Source organism: Lepidochelys olivacea (assembly GCF_965140295.1).
Source record: "Lepidochelys olivacea isolate rLepOli2 genome assembly, chromosome: 1".
In the NCBI taxonomy this organism is placed as follows: Eukaryota; Metazoa; Chordata; order Testudines; family Cheloniidae; genus Lepidochelys; species Lepidochelys olivacea.
This window is the reverse complement of record NC_140411.1, coordinates 171,263,632-171,287,247: the sequence shown is the minus strand read 5'-3', so window position 1 is coordinate 171,287,247 and position 23,616 is coordinate 171,263,632. Positions and strand designations below refer to the sequence as shown.

The window sequence follows — 23,616 nt, the reverse complement described above, 5'->3', positions numbered from 1 at the left end:
GCCCCGCCCTCCGACAGGCCCCCCGGGATTCCCACGCCTATCCAACCCCCCCCGTTCCCGACCCAACCCCAGAACCTCTGCCCCATCCAACCACCCTCTGCTCCCTGTCACCTCACTCCCCCGACCACTATCCACACCCCCACAGAGGGGGGACAGCAGAGGAGGGGCTGAGGGCTCAGGGGCCGGGCAGGAGGGCCTCGCGGGCCACATCTGTAGTTTGCCCACCTCCGGTCTAATGCCTTGCTAGGCGTTTATCTGTAGTATCACAGCACCCCACCATTTATTAATGGCATTGCTGTGAGGTATGAGAGTAGCATTATCCTAATTTTTCATAAGGGGGACTGAGACACAGCAAGATTGACTTTCCCAGGTTCACTAAGAAGACTGGGGAGAGCCAGGAGCTGAACCCAGATCTGCTGAGTCCCAGTTCACTGCCCCTCCTCACTACATTATCTTCTCTTTGAAAGTCTTTTTGCAGCAGCAAATGTATTTATGATATTATATAAAAGCAATATCGACAACGTGTATTGCTTGTGACCCTCTCATCTATCTGAGAAAGACGTTGCACAGGCCTAAAGAAAATTACCCTGCAAACAAAAAGCTCAAAACAGCTTTATCACAAACCCGAACTTGCTTCTCTCTCTCTCTGCTGCCAGTATCTTAACAGTAAGCATTCACAAAAAGTTCACACCTTAGCCAGTGCACCAGGGATTCACATTCTTCTGTGGAGGAACTGCAATGAAACGCAGCCATTTGTTTTCCAATTTAAACACAAATGCGCTCTCATACCTTCCCTCAGAGAATCTGGCTACCTCACTTGGCAAACTAAGTTATTAGTTGGAAATATTTACTCTTATTTACTCAATATTAGTTGGAAATATTGCTGGAAATGTTTACTCTTTATTTCTGTAGTGAGTATATTAACAAAATAGCACAGTGCTTGACTTATCATTGGAAAGCGTTATTGGAGGGGAATTCCCTCTCGGCAAAGATTGTTTAGCAGTAAACAAAGAAGGTTTGATTTCCTCAGGCCCAAACTCCTTTCAGTTTGCTAGTGACAAAGGCCTCAGGGAGTGCAAGAGGACTGATATTTGGATTCTGATGGTATTGCTGTTCATGAATCAGAAGATCATCCGAACACTCACATGGCCAAATTCATCTGACAGATTGTTCACACATAACTAACTATCCTTCAGCTCTCAGCCACTGTCCAACAAAACAAAACAAAACAGACCCTGCTACTGCAGTCATCATTTGTTTGCTGCACTTTGTGAACCACACATCTCAGCTGATATTGGCAACAGACTGTAACGGAAACGAGGGGGAAAAAATGGTGGAGGCAAGTATAGCACCATTAACAAAACTGGCAGGTGAACTATTAAAAACCTCAGAGCTGCTGTTCATCCCTCACAGCCTCCATTTGATCACGGTGAGGCTCTGTATGGTAACATCTCCAGGAGGCAACAGCTTTGTGTTGCAGGGCTGACTCTCTTTAAACACATCCATTTTTGTACTGTGGGATTTTTGCTGTAACTAGTTCAGGGACAACTTTAAGATACCATTAAATCCCCATTTCCGTGATGTGTAAATCCACATTACTCAGCACAACAGTCCAAAGGATGACACAGGTTGTCAGTCCCAATAGTAGTTTTTTTTTTTTTTTTTAAGTAGGAAAAGATTTAGCTCTTTTTGACATGGAGCTGACCCCATATCTGCACATTAGTTACTTTGCTCCAAAAACCTAGACTAAAATATTTACTCCTTTGTACTCCTTTCATTGGAGGCTCTCCAATACTTTAGAAGTTTATTTATTCCTCACAATCCTCTTGTAAGGCAGATATGCTATCCACGTTTTACTGAGAGGAAAACTTAAACTCAGTGATGTTAAGTGATCTGCCCAAGGCCATGCAGTAAATCAATAGAAAAGCTATGATTAGATTTATCTCAAGCACTACCCCCACGTAACTTTTAGCTGTGAGCTACTGACCACACTGTCCCAAAGGAAACTGTGTGTTGATCTATAAATTGCTAACCTACCCACTAATTAAGGGCTGGAGACCAGGCTTTTCACTATCCTTATGATACGAGTCAGAGGCCACAACATGTCACATCTTACTCTTAATATATGGTTGCACAACACCCTGCACCATCCACTACCACACCACAGACTGCATGTCTTTTCATCCTGTCAAAATTAATCAGAGATCCCATGCTCCAAAACATATACCAGGAATCACACTTTTCCACATTCACCCCAAATATACAGGATATACATTACAAGCCTTTATAAGAAAGGCCTGAGATTCCCCTTTTAATTGATACAGGGTAAAAAGGTGTGCTCAAGTTGTAGGAGCCTACAAAAGACTTCACCATCATCATTTATATATGTAACTGGGAAGATTTCAGTTTCCTTTAAGTGCCAGGTAACAGGGTTCTACAACTGTATCTGTGGGATAAACAAGCATACCAGGATTTTGGAATAGAGGGGCTGAGTTAAAGCTGATGATGAAATATTAACTGGTTAATTAAAAACAAAACCAACCAACCAAAAAAACCCAAACCCTAGCATCTTCAAATTCTGTGATTTTGAGATTTGTGTTTTCACCTGTAACCCAGTATTCCTCATTTTAAAAATATTTATTGTTATAACTACAATGCTGTTGCACATTAATCATCTATCTGAAAGACTTGTTTGCAGCAATTTTTGTTTTCTGCCTTGTGTTGTACAACGGACAATAATGGAAAGTGGAAGCCCAGCTTTTAAGTTTTTCCTACCACTGTGGTTAAGTAGTGACAGTCTCTCACACAATCCAGCTGACAAGCAGTTTTCCTTCCAAAGAGGAATTTTCCCCGCAAAGTGGATTTTTTTCCATAAAGGAAACCATCCTACTCAAGTGACATCAGGGAGAGGTTCTCTGACAGTCTATTCTGACAAATAAGAGAGGTTAAACCTCTTTCTTACATAAGCCCAACTCCTGGTCATCATCACCAACATTCTAGCACATCAGAGAATTGTTTAGACGACTTTTAACCACAAGAATGTGTGGTGGCGGAGGAATGTTTGTTTCAAAATCTCAGTAGCCATATATTTCCGACTGTCTTTTTTTTCTGCTCTGGCAGATTAATGAATGCTTTGGATGCATTTCCAAATTTATCACTTGCATCACTTTCCAAAAAGTGGAAAGTTGCTGAATCTGTCTCTTCTAACTCTACATAACTTGTACAATTGACTTAAAATCTTGTCAGTGCCCTAAGGGTTTTTCCATCTAGTGTCAGTAAAATATAAAATGACTGACTGTTTTCCACAAACTCTGAGTGGGCTCATTTTTCTCTGGGAAATACAGACTGTGACAAAGTTCCTCCTCTACCTTGGTGGGTCCTGCGCTTATTGGCGGATTTTGCTCGCCTCAGAGATTCACAGTAGCCCTCAGTTTGGCCACTTTCGTGGCTCAAATCTGCCGTTCCCTCAGATAACCTTATCCCTGGCCAGCATGGGGAAAAGGAAGAACAACAATCCCCACAGTCTCTGCTGGTCCAGCTAGTGGGTCGGGGGGGACAGGCCAGGGACCTTCCCCTCTGGTGGGACAGTCCAAGTCAACTCCTCCTGTATCCAACAGGGAGTTGGGGGGATGGGGGGAATCCGGGCCCGCCCTCTACTCCGGGTTCCAGCCCAGGGCCCTGTGGATCACAGCTGTCTATAGTGTTTTGTGTAACACCTGTGTGACAGCTACAACTCCCTGCACTACTTCCCCATGGCCTCCTCCCAACACCTTCTGTATCCTCACCACAGGACCTTCCTCCTGATGCCAGATAGCATTTGTACTCCTCAGTCCTCCAGCAGCATGCCCTCTCACTCTCAGCTCCTTGCACACACCTCACTAACTGGAGTGAGAACCTTTTTAAACTAGGTGTCCTGATTAGCCTTAATTAATTCTAGCAGCTTCCCAATTGGCTACAGGTGTCCTAATTAGCCTGCCTGCCTTAATTAGTTCTAGAAAGTTCTTGAGTGTTCTGGAATAATCCCTGTTATTTTACCTAGGGAAAAGGGACCTGCTTAACCTGGAACGAATGTATCTACCTTCGAGCACTCTTTTGTACCCATCTGGCCTGACCCTGTCACAAGACCTACAATTTTTGGACTACATTTAGTCATTACAAATATGGATTAATTAAAAATTCCATCCAATCCACATCTTGAAACTGGTGTTTATATCACAATTAACAACAACAATATTTAGCACATCTACTATATTTAAGATTCTGTTCTGGAGCTGAAGTCAATGCCCAACAATCCTCTCACAAACTAGCTCTGTCCCCCAGCATCCCAATATTTAAGCACACAAAAATCACAAAACTTTGAGATGGAAAAGACATCTTACGTCTTACTGTTTGCACACCACACTGTAGCACTTAACTATTACTTTGTTGGGATTTGTGGGTGCTTTCAACTTCTGAAGCTCAGGTCACTTTTAGTATCAGGTGCCTGAATGCAGATTAAGGAGCACAACTTTAGGGATCCAGGTTTGCAAATTTTGGGCAACATCCTTAGTGAATCTCTCATGAAGGAAAAGAAAATGTTATTCTGTGCCTTTATAGAGGGGAATTGTACTTTGGTGCGTTCTTCTCTCTAGGATATCTAATGTGATTTCTACATAGCAGGTGAAGTCTGTGGCATACTGCTTACTCTGGGAGGGATGGCTTGCAGAGCTGTGATATAGTTCTCCAGAGCAATGCGGCGACGGTCATTCAGCATGGCTTCCACTCTGGCCATGTGAGTCTCCACTAGCTGCTGTCTCTCATTCGCTGCTTCTTGTTCCAGTGATTCCACTTTCTCCTGGAAATGCTGCATGTTTAAAGAACAATAGTAGAATAATGGTTAAAGAGCTCGGCAGAGCAAGGATAAGTACCTTTTGCACAGAGCATTAAAATCCTTCTCTACAAATGATGGAAGTGACCTGGCTTTTACTACAGCCAAGTGTGTTGATCTGTACAATTTCTGAACCCTCCCCACACTGGCTTAAAATGGGAGCTTAGGTGCTCACCATGTCTGATCATCTGGCCATATTAACCAATCAAATATTTTTGCCTATTTCAGCATGACAACACATGAATCCTTCATGTGAGTCTTAGGATCCTGTTCAAGGTGATCAGATTCAGTGCAGGAAGCATTTGATTTGAGTAGGCACCTTGCCCTCGGAGATTCTCAGGCTCTTCTGACTATCCTGAACATATATGAACATATATATGGGGGAAAAATAATTCCCCCTTCAACAGAATGAGACATCAGAAATTTACTTAACATTGGTCACTTAGAAAACAAAAAATGACCACGAGCTGGAAAAAGTCTGAATGGACAAAAGACACTGAGCAAGACTGCAGGATTTAATAAGTAATACTCTGGTTCTTGATTTGTATCTGTCTTGTGATGCTACACTGAAACCAACCTGGAAGTATATGAATGCCTACCACATTAATTCAAATGGCCCCAGTGGACCCAAAGGAGTCTCTGGCTCTTTGGATTATAGGCAGCTCTACTTGGGATAGGTTTTTGTGTGTGGTTGGTGTGCTATCTGGAGAGGTGTGGAGGGGGAATGCTTTCCTTTCATTCTATTAGCATATTCAGATAAATTTGGTGAAACCTCTGCCCTGATGCAGGCCCTCCAAACATTTCCAATATTTCAGAAAGAAAAATAGATAATTTCCAGTTTGGTTGAAGGTTTGTTTTGAGTGAGGTTGGTTCCTATTCCAACCTCCCAAAACCTATTTGCCCATTTCTACATGGAACCAAGATACACAGTATCAAAAGTTTATACTGTTACAATTCTGGTGTAACTACTCACTACATCTGGGATGGTCAAAGTGGCCTAAGGGAATGGGGTTCCTAACTCCTTTTGAAGATCTATCCTACTCTCATTGAAAACCTTCCCCTACACTGGTAACACTGTACATTGTGAGTCTCTCCACTGCAATTCAACTGCTAACTATAAAAGCACAGACTGATATCTGACAGCTAAAAGTGCAACAGTAAAAGCAGAAAATAATAATTCCCCAACACAAATATGCTTCCAAATTATACCACAATTAGTGTGGTTCATATTTTATTTGCAACCCCAATTGGTCTGCTTGTAATTGTGTTTTTCTTTACCTGGATAACAGCCTTCTTATCAGCCTTTGGCAAGTTCTTTGCTTGGCGTTCCGCTTCTTCCCATTCCCTCATGACCTACACAGCAACAAAACATGGAGCATAACTTTTGAGTTTTCCTCTCATGGTTTGGGATTTAGCAACAGTCAAATAACATAGTGCAGATAATCATCTCTTCTGCTCCCCTTATAAAGAATAGTTGCAACATTTAACAGAGTCTTGTTGCCAATTTAAAAACAAGACATGGATCACCCTGTCTGAACATCATCCAAGTTCTCTTAACTTGAGGTTGCTAGAAGTGAAGCAGTGCATTAACTGTAGATGTTTAACAGACCCTCCAGCATCAGCAGAGGAAGTAGAGTTACTAGATGGGTTAACATACTGACCTTCTCATCTCAGAGAAAAATAAGAGGTTTAAATCGATTTTATGTCCTCAGTTAAAATGAACCAATTTCAACTGATTCTAAAAGGCATTCATTCACATCACAAACTTTTCTAGTTTTTGATGGAGTACATCAGCTGGCTTTTGATCAGAACAGGTCAAGATTATGTGCAATTTCTGCTAGTCTGTTCTGTATGCATGCTGAACACAAAGAACTGAGCTTACTTATGTCCCAAGTACAATACTGGCAGAAGAACGATATAGGAAAACTTGCAGTAGGCCTATTTTGAACAATCTGAAAGGTCACCTGCCACGGGGAATTAAAAGTAATACTCTCTTGCAAAGGGGGGTAACTGCTGTTTCCTTCTCTGTGTGTTCTATACGTGCCATTTAAAATCACTGTAAATTGTTATCAAAAACTTGATCTTGCTCATGAATGTCCCCATTTTCATTCCTAGGCAGCAATCTTGGAAGACAGCACTTTAGTAGAACACATTCTACACATTAGTAGAACTTCTTCCACTGAACACTGCATGTGCAAACAACAGTGACCTCTGTCTGCACTACTGTAAATAAATAAATACATACATAAATAACCTCCCAAACAAACCAATCTCCTGGATTCAGAGAGAGAATTACTGTTGTTAGAGTCACCATTCTGAACCATTGGGAGTGGACAAAGGTATTTAAAGTCCTGAGGTCCAGGATGGATCTCCATCCCCCGCTTTTCTTCAGGACGAGGAAGTACCAAGAATAGAACCCCTTCCGTGATGAAGTCCGGTGGGACAAGTTTGATTGCCCCCAGAGCAATTGGGAGAGGGAGGGACTGTATTTCCTGCCTTAAGAAGTCTTTGTGAGAGGTGTCCCTGAGGAGGAACAGGGCAGGAGGGTGGTAAGGAGGTGAACTGGAGAAATCACCTCCAGGATCCATCCACCCGAGCTGATAGGATCCCAGGAAGGTAGGAAATGGGACGGATAATCGCCCTAATGGTGGGAGGGAATAGGTGCTATGTAGGATCAGGAATGGCAAATAGTTCGTGACCCTCAACCACTGGGTCAAAACAGGCATTTTGAAGATGACGCTGGCTGGGAGGTTGCTGAGGAGGACGACCATTTCTTAGGGTATCTGGGCTTCTTCCTGGACAGTTCAGCTAGTGTTGTGGGTGAGATTGTTGAGCCATCTGTGACCTGCTGTATTTTCTTTTTGTTGCAAGAGCATTGATATTCAAGTGTAAAAGTTAAAGTTCTAGAACTGTTAAAATACAAACAGTTAACATTGCATGTCAAAATATACAAAGTAAATATGCTCATAACAAACTAATAAGTTCTCAGGCAGCATTTTTCTTACTTTGTCTATCTGTAAATTTAGATTATTATCAATAAAAATATTTTTTCGTGGGTTTGTATTGTGGTGAAATTGACGTTAACTGAGATTTACTGTTAAAAAGCTAATCCTTCCAAACCTAACCATAATGGTGGAACAAGGAGAGGCATAGAGACCATCAAACCATTGGTCTGTGAATCGAACAGCGTGGTGTATTTAGAAATGCACCTATTAGTGTACAGGGTGGTACAATGCATTAAGTGCACATTAAGCACTTGTCTCTTTAGGTCATGATTTTGGTGGCCTTAAAAACTTGCCCAGACCATACAGGCAGTTTCTGTTTAGAAGACTGAATTATCATGAATGCTGCAAGTTATGAGAGAACATGGAAACTACAGCATTAATTCAAGTCACTGTGCCTTTCTAAAACACCATGGTACATGTTAAGTCTTGAGCATCAGCCTAGATTAACAACTCTGTATGATCTTTTTTTTCCCCTTTTGTGGCTTTAAATCAGACCTTTAACCTCTCTTTAATACTCCTTTTCACTCTGAATTTGCAGTTAGAAGTTTTTGAAAACAACATTTCTTTGCCAAACAATTGACCTTTGTCCTCAAAACTAACGTTGAAATTTAATGTCAAAGCCATTTTGCTAATCCATATGATGAAAACAAGCATTGTAGGCAATGTGATAAGGACATATTTGGCTAGACCAGGTTTCACAGCCTGTTATCATTTCCCTAAACCCTTCAGGGTACAGGAAGTGGGATTATAAAGTGACAGCTCACAAAGCCGGGTTGAGGAGATGATAATTCTGGGATCCGGAGTTCAACTCTGGTGCAGTGAGAATGAATGGCTTGTGAAAAAGTAGAATAGCATGATTATCTTTAGAAACAACATTCACTGTAGTATTTGCACAAGCAGTATTTTAAGGGTTGGATTTTTGCAATCAGTCAAATTTAAAGTGCTCAAAGCCTCTATTTATACTAGTTGATAAGAAAAACTCATCTTTTTTTTGCCAGCAGCCATCCATATGCATCAACTCCACAACCCAAAGAAAACTTCTATTTTTTTTAGGTCATAGGTTTAGAGAAATTATGAGACTCCAACAAAAAATTGTTATCATCTGTGTGAGAACAAACAACTGCAACAAGAAAAATCATTCTGAAGACATACATTTGCAGAAGAAGGCTGCCTCAGGACCATGAAGTTGTCTTGTATGTGCTTATAAAGATATTCTCCTTCATGGTAAGAACAAAGCTAACAAGGCCATACAGATTTATGGCACTTCAAAGACTTGGCTGTTTCATGCCGGGAAAATAACATCATCTAGGTTGAGATTTAAGACGCAAGGCATTTCAAAGTCAAACAGTCAGAGTTCAGGACACACTACATGCTATACTTTTTGGGGGGATAGGAGGGCAAGAGTGATACAAGGGAAAAGGGAAGAGGGAGTAACAAAAATGTTATTTATTATTAAGACAAATGCTAATCACCCAAATCCCATTATACTTTGACCAGAGGAATTTATTCTGGCTATATTTTCTAGTGCATGGTAGGTCTACCTATACAGAGAGTATATATATGCTAATTTGTGTAAAATCAATCATGCTAGTACAGGTACCTATCTCGGGAAAAGGTTTTATTCAGAATGCCAAAATCATGACACCAAGGTAAGTATCTGTCGAGGGCTTTCTTCCTAAACTCTGAGGTTCTGGCTTCCCTGGTACAACTACGGGGGTAACCTCAACAATCCCCAAAGAACTGTGGCTCAGTAGGTAAGGAAGCACTGCTACTACTGAAAAAGCATTAACCAGGCTTGGAGTTGAAAATGATTCCTCACATGGAGCAGGATCACACAGACTCTGGGTGAGAGGAGACAGTGCGTCCTATGGGCTATGGTGGGGAGAATCATAGAATCTTAGGACTGGAAAGGACCTCGAGAGGTCATTAGTCCAGTCCCCTGTACTCATGGCAGGACTAAATATCATCTAGACCAGTGGGTCTCAAAGCCGGTCCGCTGCTTGTTCAGGGAAAGCCCCTGGCAGGCCGGACCAGTTTGTTTACCTGCCGCGCCTGCAGGTTCGGCCGATCGCGGCTCCCACCAGCCACGGTTCGCAGCTCCAGGCCAATGGGGGCTGCGGGAAGGGCAGCCAGCACGTCCCTTGGCCCGCGCCACTTCCCGCAGCCCCCATTCGTCTGGAGTGGCGAACCGCAGCCAGTAGGAGCCGCAATTGGCCAAACCTGCGGACGCGGCAGGTAAACACACTGGTCCGGCCTGCCAGGGGCTTTCCCTGAACAAGCAGCGGACCGGCTTTGAGAACTACTGATCTAGACCATCCTTACAGGTGTTCATCTAATCTGTTCATCTAATGATGGAGATTCCACAACCTCCCTAGGGAATTTATTTGAGAGCTTAGCCACCCTGACAGTTAGGAAGTTTTTTCCTAATGACCAACCTAAACCTCCCTTGCTACAATTTAAGCCCATTGCTTCTTGTCCTATCCTCACAGGTTAATGAGAAATTTTTTTCTCCCTCTTCCTTGTAACAACCTTTTATGTACTTGAAAACTGATACGTCCCCTCTCAGTCTCCTCTTCTCCATATTAAAACCCAATTTTTTCAATCTTTCCCCAGAGGTCATGTTTTCTAGACCCTTTACTTGTTATTGTTGCTCTTCTCTGGACTTTCTCCAATTTGTCCACATCTTTCCTGAAATGTGGTGCCCAGAACTGGCCACAATACTCTAGCTGAGGCCTAATCAGCGTGGAGTAGAGTGGAAGAATTACTTCTCGAGTCTTGCTTACAGCAATCCTGCTAATACATCCCAGAATGATGTTTGCTTTTTTTGCAACAGCGTTACATTGTTGATTCATATTTAGCTTGTGGTCCACTATGACCCCCAGATCCCTTTCCGCAGTACTCCTTCCTAGGCAGTCACTTCCTATTTTGTATGTGTGCAACTGTTTGTTCCTTCCTACATGGAGTACGTTGCATTTGTCCTTATGGAATTTCATCCTGTTCAGTTCAGATCATTTCTCCAGTTTGTCCAGATCATTTTGAATTTTAATCCTATCCTACAAACCACTTGCAAATCCCTCCCAGTTTGGTATCGTCTGCAAACTTTATAAGTGTACTCTCTATGCTGTTATCTAAAATAATTTATGAAGCTATTGAACAGAACTGGACCGGGGGACCCCTCTTAATTTGCTTTTCCAGCTTGACTGTGAAACACTGGTAACTACTTTCTGGTAACAGCTTTCTGACCAGTTATGCACCTACCTTATAGTAGCTCTATCTAGGTTGTATTTCCCTAGTTCGTTTATGAGAAGGTCATGCGAGACAGTATTAAAGCCTTACTAAAGTCAAGATATACCATGTCTACCGCTTCCCCCCATCCAAACGGTAAGACTTATTACCGTTAGGCACCATTAGGTTGGTCTGACATGATTTGTTCTTAACAAACCCATGCAGTTACTTATCACCTTATTATCTTCTAGGTGTTTGCAAACTGATTGCTTAATGATTTGCTCCATTGTCTTTCTGGGTATTGACTTGTCTGTATTTCCCCACGTTGTCCTTACTTCTCTTTTTATCGATTGGCATTAGAAAGCCACAAATGCCACTGTGAATGTGTGGGGGTCCCCATAGTGCATCATATCCTGACAGCGGCACCAGAGTCGACCCACCGCGTGTGGGGAAGACAAAAAAAGTCAGGCTGGGAACCATATTTGCTGACCTACCTACCCCATAGCTGGCACTGATGGGTGCTCCAGTGTGGTGCTGAACTGCCAGCAGAAGCTGGGTTTGCACACTGGTGGTGGGCAGCAGGGATGGGCCTACCAAGAGGCTGCTCTGAGCCTGGCTGATGAGGGGGACATGGACCATTAATGTCTGGTACAGGGAGTAGCAGAATTGTGTGTCTGAATTGTGTGCTCTATGGGTGTCACCACATGAGACACTGGAGAGTTGATGCCCTCTGAGCCACCATCTCAGGAAGGAAAGCTGTCCTATGCTATATAATACAGATCTAAAAAACCCATAAAAGACCATACCAACATCTTCCCATGACACAAAAAACCTTCCCCCCCCCCCAGCAATATGAGGGAATTAGCTTCTGAACAGCGGCAGAACCATCCTCTGTTGGTATTCTAGAAGTTTAAGTCTCACCTCTCACATATGCAACCCAATTGTTCAAAGTTACACTGTAGGATGAAAAACAGAATTCAGCACTTTGGTTTGGAACTACATTATATTTTGTTTGTTAAATTACACTATTGCTACAGAAATAACTCAAAACCCTAAGAAAGCATTAATATCATCTTGAAGACAGTAGAGTGTTTGTTGTGCCTTCCCAAAAATCTGACTTGCATGGTAAATAGGACTATGCATGGAGATGAAACATTATTTTTAAACTGTTCCGAATCCCAACAAACTATGATACCTAAAAATTCAAGAAGAATAATTTGTAAAGCCTCAATATGCTTGGGGGAAAACAAACAAACATACTGCTCTCCTTTGACTAAAGTACAACAGCTGGTGCCATCAGGGCTATTTACCAACTAGACCTAAATAGATGTTTAAAATACGAGGAAACAGGGAGGTGCCGGTGCACATGTGCATCTGTAACCAGGGGGCACAGAGAAGAGAGAGAAATGGAAAGGGAGAATCCCATCAGGACAAGAAATAAGAACTGGGGCAGCTTGAAATTGATGAAGTTGTATAGACAAAATAGCAAAAATGTTTAAATGTCACATTTGGATGGACTAAACTTTCTTGTCAGCATAGAATCATGGTTTTCTTGATGGTGTTTTTTGGGGTTTTTTTGGTTCTTCTGTTGGTAAAAACTAAAATATGCCACCGTACTAATAATTATTTGTATTACAGTAGTGCCTAAATACCCCGAGTTGGCCCCACTGCACTAAGTGCCTTACATACTGTAGTAAGGGACAGTTCGTATCCAGAAGAGTTTATAATCTAAATGACAGAGACAAATGATGGGAGAAAGGAGGTAGCATCTTCCATTTACACATGTGGAATTCAAGAGATTAAAAACCATATTTTAAAAGATATGTAGGTTCCTAATTCACACTAAAACCAACAGGAGTTAGGTGCCTAAATACTTTTAAAAATATGGCTCTAAGTGACTTGTCTGAGATCAAACATAACACCAGTGGCAGACACAGGATTTGACCAAGAATTCCCAAGTCTTAACCATGTTATCATGCTTTTTCATAGGCGAAGATCTGAGGCACAGAGCTGTGTCAAGATATTAAACAATCACAACACAGGCTCCTGATCTGGCTATACAGTACTCCTGTGGGAGTTCCAAAAATGAACCAACTCAGTCACAGAGGGAAACAATTTGAGTCAAAACAAATTTGAAGGTTTTCACCTGGCAGGAAAAGAATTTATGTTTGAGAGTTTCACAGTAAGCGAAGGGAAACCATAGATGGATTTTGTGCAAGAATACCTGACCTATTGCTATCAGTCCCACTTTAGGCAAATGTGGGGTAATAAAGGCATCCAAACCAATCAAAGACTGTCACTATCATTCTATCTGACCTGCTAGGGATAAATTATGAGCAGGAGCAGTTGAGACACAGATGCAAGACTCTGCATGTACTTGGAAATGGGATGAGGGATGGCAAATAGAATGTATTTATCCTGTCATTTTTTTTAACATTGCAAATCTTAGCCCCTCGGTTCTCACTCTTCGTGGGGAAAAAAGTCAAATGATGAGAAGAGTGGACAAGACAATGGGATAAGCATTGGTAAAAGCATAGGTAAAAATGTAAAAAACTTGAAGCATAGGTAAAAACTAATTTTTAAGAAGTGTTTTAATATTTCAGTCTCCCTTTAAATAGTTTCCCAGCAGTATGACATTTTATTTCATTTATAAAGTTAGCAAAAATGCTTGCTAACATGTATTTTAACAGAATTTTATTTTAAAGTTTTCTGGAACTACAATTTCTCTGCTTTTCCTGTTAATCGATGTAATTCCAAGTACTATAGTTAGTTTTTAATTGCATACTCTCTCCATAATTCTTTCTGGGAGATTACACATTTGATTAGTTCTCCTATACAAACCTTTCAGCTCTGAAGAAAATATAAACATAGTTTATGAAAACATTCTTAAAGGTTAAGTCAAACACAATTAAAACTCAGACCAAGTTTTTGGGATCAGCTTGAAAGCGTGAGCCAAACTGTAAGGAATAATTAAGAAAAATCTCATCTCTTTATACACTGCCTTTTATTTGCAAAGCAACTCTCCTTGGCTATGCAGTAACTTTAAGATACTGCTTGCAGCTGGCCACTTAAAGAATGCTATTATTGATAGATTCTCTTTGTGTGATAGGCTTTAATAAGGATGTATTAAAAAAGGATATATTCTATTATTGCAGCCTGACCAAGAGCTTGTTACTAATGCCACAAAGTCTCCATAGGTCTGAAAATTTCATTCATGCTTGTCGGTTAGTGGGTTTCCATTATGCAGAAGACTAGGCAGTATACAGGAGAATGGGAAAAAGAAGTAAAATCCAATAGGGTAAAGGAGCAGAGAATGCAAGTTACAGAAAAATTACAGTACAATACCTGAACACTATATACAGCGTATCCAACTTGTACCAGGTTAGCTTTCAGGGGTTGCTGTTTTGTCCCTAGTATGTATTGCAAACTTCCTTTGCACTTCTTTTTTAAAAATATTTTTTTCCTCTGTGCTGCTTATGGAAATACCACTGGAAAAGTTTCTATTGGCATTTCCATTACAAATCCTGTTTCTGAAAGAGATATAAGCTCAGCTCCTAATGTTCAGCAGGATGAAATATGATACTTAGAGTCTCAGACTATGTGAGTCTTTTTGGTTAAAGAAAAAAAAATGTGGCTTCATATTTAGTTTAAAGCCTGTATCTTCCTCCTTTGGTTTTAGATGCATTTCATGTCACCTTGGGGCACACACACGCGCAACCCCACTCTTGATTTTAACAAGTACATGGCAAAATGTGTGTATATCTACAGGACTAAACAAGCCTTCAGAGATTTCCTTAGTTGCTAATGTATGATCTTGTACGCACTGGGGCAGCTCCCAATTTAAAGACTACAAACAATTTCGCTCTCTAATGAGCAGCACTGTTTTTTCATAGAAGAAGTTTTGCACATCACCGCAGATAAGCTATATCAAATTATGATCAAATCACAGATATGTGATCCATTTGTAAGTAGCAAAACTTTCTGTCCTGACTCATGTCCTAGGCAGCAGCACCCTTTCACCTTCTGCAGAGTCAGAAAGGAGAGGTTACTTACCTGACAGTAACTTGAGTTCTTCAAGACATTTGGTCCCTAGATGTGCTCCACTGTAGGATGCATGGATGCCAATCAGACCAATCTGATCTCCTTCTTTGAGACGGTAACCGATTTTTTTAGACAAAGGAAATGCAGTAGATCTAATCTATCTGGATGTCAGTAAGACAACTGATACAGTTCCACATGGGAAATTATAAATTAAATTGGAGAAGATGGGGATTAATAGGCGAATTAATGGAAATGGTTGAAGGGGTGACTACAGTAGGTCTTACTGACAGGTGAACTCTCAGGCTGGAGGAAGGTTACTAGTTGAGTTCCTCCGGGATCAGTCTTCAGACCAATCGTATTTAACATTTTTATTACCGACTTTGGCACAAAAAGTGAGTGTTTGCTAATAAAATTTGCGGATGACACAATGTTGGAAGGTATTGCCAATACGGAGGAGAACCGGAATATCATACAAGAAGATCTGGATGACCTTGTAAACTGGAGTATTAGAAATAGAATGAAATTTATTAGTGCAAAGTCATGCATTTAGGGATTAACAAAAATTTTTGCTAAAAGCTGGGGATTTATCAGTTTGAAGCGACAGAGGAGGAGAAAGACATGGGTATGTTTGTTGATCACAGGATGACTATGAGCCATCAATGTGATGCAGCCATTAAAAAGGCTAATGCAATCCTAGGATGCATCAGACGAGGTATTTCCAGCAGAGATAGGGAGGTGTTAGTACCATTATACAAAGCACTGGGGAGACCTCATCTGGAATACTGTGTGCAATTCTGGTCTCCCATGTTTAAGAAAGATGAATTCAAACTGGAACAGGTGCAGAGAAGGGCTTCTAGGATGATCCAAGGAATGGAAACCCTACCTTATGAGAGGAGACAAAGAGCTTGGCTTAGCCTAACCAAAAGAGGGCTGAGGGCAGATATGATTTTTCTCTATAAATACATCAGAGGGATAAATACTATGGAGGGGGAGGAGTTATTTAAGTAAACTGCCAATGTGGACACAAGAACAAATGGCTATAAATTGGCCATCAACAAGTTTAGGCTCAAAATTAGACAAAGGTTTCTAACTATCAGAGTGAAGTTCTGGAATAGCCTTCCAAGGGAAGGGATGGGGGCAAAAATCCTAAGTAGCTTCAAGACTGATCTAGATAAGTTTATGGAGGGGATGGTACGATGGCACTAGTTACAATGGCATGTGGCCCATCAGCGACTGCCTGTAGCAAAAATCACCAACATGTGGGGACAGGACATTGGATGGGGGAGTGCTCTGAGTTACTACAGAGCATTCTTTCCCGGATAGCTGTCTGGTGGGTCTTACCTACATGCTTAGGGTCTAACTGATCACCATATTTGGGGTTGGGAAAGAATTTCTCCCCAGGTCGGATTGGCTGTAACTCTGGAGGTTTTTCACTTTCCTTTGCAGCATGGGGCATGGATCATTTGCAAGTTTAAACTAGTGTAAATGGTGAATTCTCTGTAACTTGAAGTCTTTAAACCATGATTTGAGGATTTTAGTAACTCAGCCAGAGGTTAGGGGCTTTATTTCAGGAGTGGGTGGGTGAGGTAGCCTGCAATGTGCAAGAGATCAGACTAGAAGATCATAATGGTCCCTTCTGACCTTAAAATCTATGAGTCTATGTGCTCTTGGCTGCCTTGTGCCTCCAAATTAAGGCATATAGGGAGGCACAGGCCTGACACCACTCAGTTCCTTCTCAATTGTGAAGCGGAGCCCCTACAGCTCAGAGGAAGGAGTGCGGGAGGCAGACTACTGATAAGGACAAAACATCTTGAAGAACTCAAGTTATTGTGAAGAACTCAAGTTATTGTAAGATAAGTAACTGCTCCTTCTTCTTCGAGCTTATGTTTGTACAGCTGCTCCACTGTAGAAGACTCCGAAGCAGTAACTCAGCAAGGAGGTGGGTGCTGAGAAGGCAAGTTTAGGACAGTTCGGAGGACTGTGTCAACGAAGATAGAATCTCTGGAAGCAGGTAAGATGGTGTAATGCTTGGCAAAGGATAGAGTTCCTCTATGGATAGAGGACCAAGTGGCAGACCTACAAATATCTGTTTTGGGAAAGTCCTTCAATAGAGCCAAGGATGTGGGATGTGTTGTCACTGTGAAGAGGCTATATACGAGCCAATGCATAGCAGATTATGATGTAACCTGAACCCCCTTAGTCTTTTTGTGTGGAAGTAGGCTGGCCCTTCATTTTCTCCGCAAGTGATACAAATAGCCTAGGAGAGGCCCAGAAGGACTTAGTCCTGTTGTCAAAGTAGAAGGCAAGGGCCCGTCTGATGTCTAGCTGGTCTCCTCTCTGGAGACGTGAGCTTTTGGGTAGAACACTGGTAGGCGAATCTCTTGATTAATGTGGTATTCCAAAGAGACCTTTGGGAGGAAGTGAGGATGGGGACGCAGTGCAACCTTGTCATTACAGAATGGAGTATACGGATAATCAGCCATGAGAACTCCAAGCTCTTTCATTGGACTAGCTGAAATGATGGCTATGAGGAACAAAGTCTTGAGGGAGAGGTGGAGAGAACAGGTAGCCACCAGTTCAAAGGGAGACTTCCTCTGGGCATTATGACCCAAATTTAAGTCCTGTTGGGGGACTGGGTTCTGTACAGGCAGAAACAGATTGCATAAGCCCCTGAGGAACCTAGCTGCAGTAGAGTTGCTAAGACTGTGAAGCCTTTGGTGGGTGAATGGAAGTCGGTGATGGTGGCCAGATATACTCTGACTGATCTCATAGATAGACCTTGCATTCTTAAATCCAAAAGGTAGTCCAGGATTTTGGAATGCAGAATCACTGAGGCTTGGGAAGAGTGAAGAACAAATTAGAAATGGTAGCATTTCCACTTCTGAATGTAAGTCTTGCGAGTATTAGGTAGGAGAACTGACTGGACCGTCTCTGAACAGGTTAGCTCCATGCTCAAGAACCATCTAGCAACCATGACTTCAAGTTCAAGGAGGAGAGGTTGGGATGGATCAGGATTCCTGAGTTCTGTGACAGGAGATCTTTCCTGAAAGGAAGTAGAACAGGCATGATCACAGATATGTAAAAGAGGTTAGAGTACCAAACTCATCTTGACCAGGAGAGCACTATGAGAATAATTATTGTGCTTTCCTGACACAGCTTGAGTAAAGGATTAGAGGTAGAGGCGGGTAAGCATACAGCATGATATAGGGCCACAGTGTTAACAAGCCATCTTCCACATCTTCCTATGGAGCAGAAAAGATGGCATTTTGCATTGTTCAGGATGGCAAAGAGGTCTGCTTCTGGGGAACCCCAGATCTGGTAGATGCCGAGGAAGACAGAACCGTTGAGCTCCCACTTGTGATCCTGAAGAAAGCGACTGCTCTGGGAGCCTGCAGTTGTATTCTGGAGGCCTGGAAGACAGATAGCTGCAACTTGTATCTGACATGAAAGGCACCAGTTACACAGCCTTAGAGACTCTGCACATAAGGATTGGGATTTTGCTCCATCCCTGTCAGCTGAAGTAAGACATTGCAGCCCTATTGTCTAGCATTATCTGATGGAGTGGCCTTGTATGTTGTGAAGGAAGTGATGGCAAGTATAAGAAACTACTCTCAGCTCCAGAATGTTGATGTGGAGTGTGACCTCTTGTGTGGACCACCTGCCCTGGGTCATGGCACATTAGGAGATGGCCCCCATCCCAGAAGAGAAGCACCAGTTGTGAGGATCTTTTGAGGGTTGGGGAATGTAAGAATGGGGTTCCCACGCAGATCTTCAGTGGGTCCTTTTACCATCGGAGAGAGTCCAGAACCTTCTGAGGTACTGGGACTCATTTGGAGAGACTCTTTGGTGTGTACACAAACCTTAGCCATGTCTGAAGACATATGAGGTACAGTCTAGGAGGCACGATGAATGTGCAGGCCAATATGTGGCCCACGAGTTGTAGGCAGGTCCTTGCAGTTTGTGGGCTCTGTGGTGGTTGTCAAGATTAGACTGGACAGTGGAGCATCTTTTCTTGGGGAGATAGGCTCTGGTGGTTAGGGAGACTAGAGTGGCTCCAGTGAAGTGGCTCTTCTTTAGACTAGGGTCAACGTAGGTTTCTTTCAATTGATGCAAATGCCCAGAGACTGAAATAGGGCTAGAGCCCTGGAAGTTGCTGACTGGACCTATGAAGTTGATCGACCCCTGAGGAACCAACCATCCATGTAAGGGAATACTACTCTGCTCCACTGATGTAAATGGGCTGCCACCACTGAATGAAGCTTTCTAAAGACCTTCAGGACTGTGGAGAGCCTGAAAGGAAGGATTTGATACTGGTAGTATCCTCAGTCTAGTTTGAAGCACAGGAAGTGTTTGTGGGATGGGTGTATAGCTACATAAAAGTAGGCATCCTGAAGGCTGAAGGTGAAAAATCAGTCTCCTGGATCTAAGGATGGAATGATAGTGGCTAACGTAACCATCCTGAAGTGCTGGGAAAGGATAAGTGTTCAGATTTCTGAGGTCGAGGATCAGTCTCTAAGCTCTGCCCCTCTTGGGAACTACAAAATAGTTGGAATAGAACCCTCTGCTGATGAACTTTGGGGGAAGTTGCTCGATCACCCCCAAGAGGAGGCGAGACTGGACCTTTTGTTTTAAGAGATCTTTGTGAGGGGATCCCTGAAGCGTGATGAAGAACGGGGAATAGCGTGGAAGCAGATGAAGTATCCCAAATCGATCATTTCCAAAATCTATCTGTCTGAGCTAATTAGTTCCAAAGCAGGAAGGAAGTGGGATAGCTGATCTCCAAAGGGGAACTGGATGGAATCATTCAGCACAAGATCTGGGAACGTAGATTGCTCAAGGCCCTCTACCGAGATGGCAAAACTTTTTCTTATACAGAGGTGCAGATAATCTTGCTGAAGAAGGGAGAGGATCCTTTTTCAGAGCTCTAGATCTCCTCCTCTGAAAGTCCTACGGTCTGGGAAACACTTGTTGAGGGTTGTAATGGAATGGCCTAGATTGCTGCGATGTGAGACCTAATAAACTGTGTCTTTGTTGCAGGAATGTAAATTCCCCAGAGACCATAAGGCAGCTCTCGAGTCGGTCAGTGTGGAGGGAGAAGTTCGTATCAGAGCTAAAGAACTTGGGTCCTTCAAAGGGAAGGTCCTCAGCTGTACTCTGCACCTCCCTCAGGAGGCTGGAAGACTGGAACCAGGATACTCTCTGCTTAACCACGGTCATGGCTCGGAATCTAGAAGTTGTGCCTGCAGTAGAGGAAGTTACTCACCTTGTGCACTAACGATGGTTCTTCGACATGTGTGTCCCTAAGGGTGCTCCACTTTAGGTGTCTGTGTGCCCCTGCACCTCTAATCGGAGACTTTTGGTAGCAGTGTCCCGTAGAGCCCGTGCATATGCTCTCCCTCCCTCGTGGTCTGCCTCGAGGCTATTTAGCACTGCACGGAGGAACCCCCCCTCACTTCCTATAGAGAACTCCGAAGTAGAGGGGAGGAGGGTGGGTTGTGGAGCACCCACAGGGACACACATCTCGAAGAACCATTGTTACTGCACAAGGTGAGGAACTTCCTCTTCTTCTTCAAGTAGCCTCCCTATGGGTGCTCCACTTTAGGTGACTCCGGAGCAGTACCCACCACTGGAGCCTGGGACTTTGGAGCGGAGTCTTTTACTACAGAGAGTACTGTGGAGTCGAATATGGTGTCAACGGCCAAATCTTCAGGGATCGCATAATGTTCTGCGAAAGTATGGACAGAGGCCCCAATCACTGCTCTATAGATTGGGAGATAGTGGTATCCCTATGGAATGTGATTGAGATACGAACTGATCTCATGGAGTGCGTATGGACAGAAGCAAGTTGGGCCCTTGCTAAGTGATTAACGCAACTAGAGACCCATTTGGATAGTCTTTGAGGAGATATCACAGAGCTTTTGGATCTTTCTGTGGATGAAAGGAAGGGTTTAGGGGATTTCCTGAAGTCCTTAGTCCTGTCCAAGTAGAATGCTAATGTCCTGCTAATATCTAGCATATGCACAATTGTCTCCCAGTTGTCAATGTGGTTTTGGGGAAAAAACAGGGAGATGGATCTGTTGATTCATATGGAAAGTGCAGAAAAAGTAGGGAGAAACTTGGGATATGGCCTTAGAGTTGTTATTTTTTTTTTATAAAGACAAAGGCCGTGAATGATGGGTGTGGCATCAGGGCCGCTATTTCTCCTATGTGCCTAACTGAGGTGATGGCAATTAGAAATGCTGTCGTCATGGACAGGTGTAAGAGAGAACAAGTTGCCCTGGACTCAGAGGGGGGTCTAGTCCAAGCCCTGAAAACTAGATTAAAGTCCCAGGCTGGAGTGGGTGGTGTCACATGGGGGAAGAGAGTCCCAATGGTCTTAAAGAGTCTACGCATTAGTGGTTGAGCAAACTTGAAGTGGGAAGCCATTTTCACCATGAGATGTACCTTAAGGGAGCTGAGTGAAAGTTTAAAATGTGGTACAAAATCAGAGGGAGGAAAGATGAGGTTGGGTCTGTCCGTTTGGAATGGTACAAACTTGGAGTTGTTTCCATTTTCTAGATAGGTATGTGGAGTGGTCAACTTGTGGTTGTGTTGCAACATGTGTTTCAGCTTGTTAGAGCATTCTGCTTCTAAGCCTTGGAACAAAGAAAGATCTAAGCCTGGAGGCAGAGGACCCATGGGTTGGGGTGAAGGGTCAGCCCACTGTTTTGAGAGAGCGGGTGAGGAATGGGCTGACGTCAGAGGAACAGGAGGGCCATCTGCGTCAGATAAGGGAGCCAGACTTGTCATAGTCAAGAGGGGCAATCACAATAACTCTCGCTTTGTTTCGTTGAATTTTCAACAGAATCTTGGATAGGGTAGGAAACTGGGAAAAGATATACAAGTGGGCCCTGTCCGCTGGGAAGATGAGGGCAACTGCCAGTGAATGTTTCCCCAAAAGGTGGCTATATCTTGAAGCTCCTATGAATTCAGTATACACTCACTGTCATGAGAAAATTCCAACTGAGACTGTTGGTTATCCCGTTCTGTATCCCTTGTAGACAGACAGCTGAGATGAGCACACTATGATGGGTGCATCAATTCCAAAGTTTGAATGCTGTCTTGCAGAAGGAGGGAGATCTGGCTGCTCCTTGGCAGTTTATACAAAACATACAGGTCACATTAAGTCCATCATAACCTTTGGGTGTTGTTTTTGATGAAAGGCAGAATTTGGGCACAGGCACTCCTGACAGCCAAAAGAGTGATATGGAAGGTCATTTCTGTGGAAGGCCATTTGTCCTGACCTTGTTGTTGCGTAGGTGAGCTCCCCAGCGTATTAGGGAGACATGTGTCCCAGGGTGGTGAATGTGGATAGTGAGAGGAGCGCTCTCGCTTCTACTGCATCAGGTTGGTGCTGATAAAGTCCAGTCACTGTACTGGGGTTAGTATGTCACTACAATGAAGTGAACCTTGGAGACTACCCTGTGTAGAGCAGTCTGTACCTATAATGATTCTGCCCCAAAGGTAAGCAGTAGGAAATCTCCTGTACGATGGTTGTATTGAGATATGGAAGGGGGCAACCTGTAAGTTCAGGGCTAGAAATCAATCTCTTTGCTCTAGAGCTGGCCCTAACTGCTGTGAAGTAAGGTAAGTTGACGTTTGAGTGGCGTGACAGGTGTATAGATGGCAGCTGACGCTGTAAGGTATCATTGTTCAGGCCCCCGACCAGCTCATCAAAGTGCTTATAAGAGGCAGTTTGAGAGGTCATGGACTGGGGTGTAGACTGTTCTCACTTTTGAGACCTGAGCCTCTTGCACTGTGGCTCATAACAGCACAGAGATGGTGAGTATTGAGAAGATTGTGATCTGTGATGTGACTGAGAGTTATATCTTCTCTTCTGTTCCACAGTGTAGATTCCTAAGGCGTGTAGTGCGGTCCGAGAATCCTTCAGGATGTGGAGAAAAAAATCTGTCTTCTCCGCAAAGAGTTTGGCCCTTCAGATTGGAAGTCCGTAGCTCTTTGGGCAATCTAGAGACGTTTAGCGAACAAAAGAAAAAACCCACAAGCCACCTCAGTACCACTGTCATGGAGACTGGGCGGGCAGCTGTAACAGCTTTAAAGACCTGTACAGACCTTCAACTTAAATCAGAAGTTGGTGTCTCTGAGGCAGCAGAGACAGCTTGAATGTCTGTCACTATGGGGAAAAGACCTGTGGCAGGTCTGGCAGGGTGTGATGAAGTTTTCACACCACACTTGCCCTGAAAGGGTTAATGAAGACTAAGAAGGGGGTTAATTAACCCAGCCAGCCACAGCTGAGAGGAGAGGAATTACATGGCTAAGTATTCCCCAGACCAAGTGAGGGAGCCTAGATGGGAAGGAATGAGCTGGGCTAGATTTATAGAGGCAGGAAATTGGCAGCTGAGGGGGCTGCTGGGAAAGCCTGTAGTCACCCTCCTGGAAGAGTGTCTGGAGGCTGCAGAGACGTAGCCTGCAGTTGCT

The 23,616-nt window shown here is 43.1% G+C and overlaps 1 protein-coding gene across 4 annotated transcripts in view; it reads right to left on the bottom strand.

Annotated features, from left to right (window-relative positions):
• The window catches only part of APP (amyloid beta precursor protein), a 295,623-nt gene that overhangs the window by 70,223 nt on the left and 201,784 nt on the right, over positions 1–23,616 (bottom strand). For all 4 annotated transcript variants that reach the window (XM_084634832.1, XM_084634833.1, XM_084634834.1 and 1 more), the window contains 2 exons: positions 6,146–6,220; positions 4,685–4,843 (listed from right to left, as the gene is read on the bottom strand). In XM_084634832.1, coding sequence (XP_084490958.1) covers positions 4,685–4,843; positions 6,146–6,220 — 234 coding nt within the window. The remainder of the gene's footprint in view (positions 1–4,684; positions 4,844–6,145; positions 6,221–23,616) is intronic.